Source organism: Oryx dammah, unplaced genomic scaffold (genome assembly GCF_014754425.2).
Source record: "Oryx dammah isolate SB20612 unplaced genomic scaffold, SCBI_Odam_1.1 HiC_scaffold_18, whole genome shotgun sequence".
Taxonomy (NCBI): domain Eukaryota; kingdom Metazoa; phylum Chordata; class Mammalia; order Artiodactyla; family Bovidae; genus Oryx; species Oryx dammah.
Genome location: NW_024070202.1, coordinates 86,728,465 through 86,734,747, shown reverse-complemented (window position 1 = coordinate 86,734,747; position 6,283 = coordinate 86,728,465). Strand labels below are relative to the sequence as shown.

Sequence of the window (6,283 nt, the reverse complement as noted above, 5' to 3'; positions counted from 1 at the left end):
TGATGGTGATACTTATATTTATTTTTGCAATGCCTTGGATAAAAACCATTTAAACAATGTCAAGTAAGGTGTTATTCTCATAAAAACATCTTTGTTCAAAACAAATGTATTTTTATTTTCCATAAAAGTTAAAATTACATGCTAAAACAGTTAATCACAACACAAAACAATATCAAGAAGACTCACAGAGTAAGACCAGATAATGAGCTGTATCATTAAACTAATTACACAGAACTAGAAAACTGACTCAGTAGTAAAATATAAAAATCTACAATTATAAATATAAATTTGGTCCATGGAGACACTAGAGCAGTATTTACAGTAAGTATTAGATTATTTCTACATTAGGTGAATACTGCAGTTGTAAAATGTTGAATATCATAGGGAACAGGGTGTTTTATTTACAGTATACTATATTAAAAGTTATATTTCTAGCAAACCTGATGATTGCTACAAATACAGCTAAAAATTTGACACTAAAAACAAACGTGTTTTCTGTTTGGGATTCTAGTTGGGAATTCCTAGTATCTGTAAATTGAAATTTTCTGTTAAAATCAATATGAAAAAAAGATACCACAATTCCATTCTTAGAAATACTGTAAATTTCAATCATTTTAGTTTAAACACAATAAGTGAATTACAAGAAGTTTCGCAAAAAAGGCACACATTGTTAATGATGTAAATTTGGCAGCAGAATCCTATGTCATGGTAGTAACTGTCAGGTGATGTGAAGTCAACAGATAACAGAAGTGAACTGATTTTCCAGTCTAATTTTAGAAAGAGGAAAGCAGTGCTCACATGTGGACTCTTCTCACCCCTTTCCATGTCAAACTAAAGACTCTAAACTCTCGGCTATGTTTCCATCAGCCAATGCCGCGCCATTACTGTCCAGAGAGGTGGACGGGTTCTCTTCCTGCCTTGTGCTCACAAGGCTGAGGACTGCTTTGTAGAGAAACTGATACTGCTCCTGGAGAAGAGAGGTGGTAAGAAACAGGAAACTCAGTGAAGGCATACATTTGTAAAAAGAAGGCATGTTTGCAGTCATCCTTTGCCACCGTCCAAGGAAGCGAAGCTCACTGTGTGACGGGCTCTGTTATAACTGGCGGAGGTACACCATCCATATTAACGTCTCCTTCTGATTAAATTTTAAAGTAGCTCTACAATTGGCCAACCCTTACGGACCTAGAATATTGGCCCATATACATTTGCCAATGGTAAGCACTCCATTCCTACCCAAATGTCATGGAATCAATCAGAAGGTGATGTGATAAGGTTCTAATACTGATTTATCAACTTGTGTGTAAGCCCTTTGGCACTCGACTCTTGTATCCCACTGAGTTATTCATTCTCCATTCTCCAGTTGTTACGAAACCTCAGGACCGCACTCTCAGCACAAGAATTCAAGGGGAATGCAGGCCTTTCACAGGACCCATTGGTGACCCAGTATTCTTCACATTCTACCAGTCCGGGCAGTCCTATGTCCTGCTTTGTGCAAAGGAGAGCATGTGTCCTGCTCTGGTTTCAGAGACACACAGAAGAATAAAGAGTTGCTCTCTTTCAGACGCCAACTTGGGGATGGTGAGGTGGGGCAAGGCAGTTGCAAAGTCTGTGAGCTAATGGCTGGCACCACAGTAGAAAACCATTAGGACCACATGTCTTAGTAAATGCATTTGTGAAACTTGGGTGTAGCTTTAGTCTCCAGAAAGCAATTTCAAATGACAGGCTTGGTACATACAACTCACCTTGCCTGAATAAGACTTTTAACAAGGGCTCCTCTGAAGTGTGTGTGCACAAGGGTTTCCCTGCTCTCTGACCGGCTGTTGTGGGCTGGAGCTTTGAAGATGGACCCTTTATAAGGCCCTTCCATATACAGACCAGAAAGTTAGAAGGGAGCCTATGATTTCTGCATTCACCTAAACTTCTCCCACTAGGGCATGCACAAAGTTCCCTATTGTCTTTCTAGCCCTTGTTTCTATAATAAAAGCTTCCAAATTATTCTCAACATTGAGATTTATCTTTCCAGATATGTTATGCTCTTTCTTTTTCTCCCTATTTTTTAAAAAGTACTCTCAGAATTAGCTACTTCTTAAGTTTAGAAAATGAATTTGGCTTGATAAAAAAGCAAACAATTGAATTCTATCTTCTGACTGCTCTTTGAGGGTATGCAGAACTTGAATGCTGGAATAAAATGTTTGTTTTGCTGGATAAATCAGATTACTTGGTGCTTCTACTAAAGATATTTTTTTCAGAATTATACTAAGTCTCACAAAAAGGCACACAATGAAATTGAAAATTTTTGATCCATCAATCTTCTGGAAGATAAACTTTAAATGTTTATTGTTTATAGTTCCATTTCTATGGATTACAGATGGAATATAATTCAGCTTGAAAACTTCATGTTAATGTTATCAATGTGTTCTTTTTGATACACAACAAAATGATTTTGGTAGCCCCTAGAAAGTAACAGGTGCTCTAACAGGAAAAGCTTGAGTTGCTGTCTTGTTACTTACAATGTCGGCAAAGACTCCTGGCCTCATCAAATTGATCATCTTGGCTACCTGGTACACATCCATGGAATTTTCTTTTTCAAGTTGGTGCATAAGGGTCGTCAGAGCACAGAAAGTTCCAGCTGTCACTCCTCCATGCCTGGAGGCAAATGGAAGGGACAAAGACTCCATTCAGATGCATCAAACATTCACATTTGGAACTCACAGAGCATATGGCCTTGACAATTTGGCAGTAAGAACACTGAAATTTTTAATATATTGTCTCATCACTTTATTGTCCATGGAACTATGGTTTAATCTGAAACATTGTGGACTGTTCACAATATTAGTAATGAGATACTTTATAGAAATTAAGTATTTGGTTACACATTCCATTTTGTTATACTATGGAATGGGTTGGCAATAAATCAAAATAATCTGACTGAGGTTATATAATAATATATATTATAAAATGAGTATCTAAGTATCATATATAATATGCACATGCATTTTGGTTTACAACAGAAACCTGGAAAGATCAATTGGATACAAATTTCTATTTCTGGTAAATAAAAATGATATCATGATATCAATTTTACTCCAATCCCATGAAGTCAGTGGCTGAGGAATGTCTCCCTGGTTAGAACCTGTAAAAATCCAGGTTCTAAAACACTGACTCAGCGTAGAATGCAAAAGCAAATGCCTGTGACCCTGCACCCATCTTCTGTCTTCAACAGGAGCTCTAAGTGGAAAAAAAAAAACCCAAACTATTCTGTGTTAATCATGTCCATGAGAAGCAATAATCTACTCTGGCTGAATAATTCACCATGGGTCCAAAATATCAGGTTAGTACAAAGATAACAGAAATATGCACACACCCAGAGCATGTCAGGTGTGAAGAGATTTAAGGTGTGGCACTTACTCATCATGAACAATCATGGGCCCATCCCTGGTGGCAGCTTCTTCTTTGATAATACTTATAAGTTCAAAAGTTTTACTAATGGGGCTGTCAGGATTTGGCCATTTGGGACACTGAAAGTGCCGCACTTCAAGTACATAATCATCCTACAAGAAGAGGTAAAATCAGTGTTTTAAAAAGTGTCATATTGGGTGGTGAGAAGATGAATTGAGGAAAATCAGTAACTACAGGAATACAATAAAATCAAATCACATGCTGAGTGCAGGAGTCGTTACAGCAAATTCATTGCATCATAGTGCGATGAACTAGGGTTAGTTTTTTTTTTTTTTTTACTAAACTCCTGACTATCTACAAGACACCAATTGAATTCTTTGTCAATAATTATTTATATGAAAATCAGGAATTGCAGGAGGCGATGAAACCAAGTCACACACGGAGTGTAGCAGTCGTTGTAGCCCATCTGTCATCATGGAAGGGAGAAATCGCCATGACACCACATTTGCTGTGTACAGACATGGCCTCTTTTATTCTAAAATAATCCTTGTTGGTGGACTTTATATTTCCAATCAAATCATGAACAGAGATGTGGCTGTGTCCATAAAATTAAACTTACAAAGAGAAATCTTCTGTTTTAAAATTTGCTGGAAAAATTGCATCAGTTCAATTCAGTTGCTCAGTTGTGTCCGACTCTTGGTGACCCCATGAATTGCAGCACGCCAGGCCTCCCTGTCCATCACCAACTCCCGGAGTCCACTCAAACTCATGTCCATTGAGTCGGTGATGCCATCCAGCCATCTCATCCTCTGTCGTCCCCTTTTCCGCCTGCCCCCAATCCTTCCCAGCATCAGAGTCTTTTCCAATGAGTCAACTCTTTGCATCAGGTGGCCAGAGTACTGGAGTTTCAGCTTTAGCATCAGTCCTTCCAAGGAATATGCAGGGCTGATCTCCTTTAGAATGGACTGGTTGGATCTCCTTGCAGTCCAAGGGACTCTCAAGAGTCTTCTCCAACACCACAGTTCAAAAGAATCAATTCTTTGGGGCTCAGCTTTCTTCACAGTCCAACTCTCACATCCATACATGACCACTGGAAAAACCATAGCCTTGACTAGATGGACCTTTGTTGGCAAAGTAATGTCTCTGCTTTTGAATATACTCTCTAGGTTGGTCATAACTTTCCTCCCAAGGAGTAAGCGTCTTTTAATTTCATGGCCTCAATCACCATCTGCAGTGATTTTGGAGCCCCCCAAAAATAAAATCTGACACTGTTTCCACTGTTTCCCCATCTATTTGCCATGAAGTGATGGGACTGGATGCCATGATCTTCGTTTTCTGAATGTTGAGTTTTAAGCCAACTTTTTCACTGCCCTCTTTCACTTTCATCAAGAGGCTTTTTAGTTCCTCTTCACTTTCTGCCATAAGGGTGGTGTCACCTGCATATCTGACGTTATTGATATTTCTCCCAGCAATCTTGATTCAGCTTGTGCTTCTTCCAGTCCAGCGTTTCTCATGATGTACTCTGCATATAAGTTAAATAAAGCAGGGTGACGGTATACAGCCTTGACGTACTCCTTTTCCTATTTGGAACCAGTCTGTTGTTCCATGTCCAGTCCTAACTGTTGCTTCCTGACCTGCATGAATCATTATATTGTATACCTGTAACACATAATGTTGTAAATCATCTGTATTTGTAGTAAAAAAGAAAAAGATAGCATAGACTTCTTCAAATAGCAGCATTATTCAGGTTCAACTAAGGGAAGAATATGATTGCATGACACAGTGTGGGAAGTGCTGGCAAGGAGGATGGAGACATGGGTTCCATTCTAGCCCCAGTTCGGATCCTTGCTTAAATGACCAAACCAGGCTGCATGACTTTAACGCTCTTAAACTTCTGATCCTCAGTTTCCTAAAGTGGCTTATACATATACAGGAATCTGATTTATGACTGAACTGGTATTGTTGATCTATACATGATGCTGGAACAATGGCTATTCACATGAAACAATAAAACTGGACTCAACTCACAAAATATAATATGAAACATCAATTTCAGGCAGAACTATAAAACATTTAGAAAACAATGTATTTGCATCATCAATTTTATAAGTGTTGGTCAACCAAATAGTCTAGCGAATACTGAATCTTCTTATATATGCTATATGTTTTACCAGTTTCAAAATTAAAGTGAAACATTTAAACCATCTAAAATATGATTTAATTTTTTTCTTATTGAGCAAGTCCTCTGAATTTCACATACCTTACTCATCATTATTAGCATCTTTTAGTCTTTTACAGGAGCCGTACAATAATTTATGAACTATGCTGTAATTACAGAAATAATTATTGACAAAGAATTCAAACTGTAGATAATCAAGCGTTTAGTAAAACAACCCTAATTCATTGCACTGCATGTTTTCAAAGCAGTTCTTCACTGAACAACCCCCTATACATCAGTAGAGGACAGTAAACTTGTTTTTACTGGTAGGTAATATTTTTCCCATTCTACTCAGAAGACAAGGTAAACACTGGCCTTAAAACATGAGAATTAGGATTAATAAAATTATTTGTTTTTACTCTATTTTCAACTTAACTTCTATCAGCAACTGCTTTGGAATAAAGGAGAAATTTTTGACTTCCTGTGTGTGTAGAAATCAAGGATGGTGGAGTTTAGTGATGGCTAATTGTTTAATGATTCTATAAGATTTTAAAAAATGAAAATAACATGTAAGGTAAAATTTATTATTTGGGTAATTTGCCTCAATTTATAAGAAATCAGATTCCTTCTTTTAATTTCTAGGAGAGATCTTTAAACTGGCATATATTTAAAAAGATGAAAAGTTTATCATTTAAACTATATCCATACCTGTGTAGCTTCTAGGAT

At 37.3% G+C, this 6,283-nt stretch overlaps 1 protein-coding gene across 1 annotated transcript in view; it reads right to left on the bottom strand.

Annotated features, from left to right (window-relative positions):
* PTPRZ1 (protein tyrosine phosphatase receptor type Z1) overlaps positions 1 to 6,283 on the bottom strand; it is a 110,013-nt gene continuing 103,730 nt past the window's right edge. The window contains exons 27-29 of the mRNA XM_040259885.1: positions 3,409 to 3,551; positions 2,511 to 2,646; positions 1 to 967 (exon numbers count right to left, since the gene is read on the bottom strand). Coding sequence (XP_040115819.1) covers positions 827 to 967; positions 2,511 to 2,646; positions 3,409 to 3,551 — 420 coding nt within the window. The 3' untranslated portion in view covers positions 1 to 826. The remainder of the gene's footprint in view (positions 968 to 2,510; positions 2,647 to 3,408; positions 3,552 to 6,283) is intronic.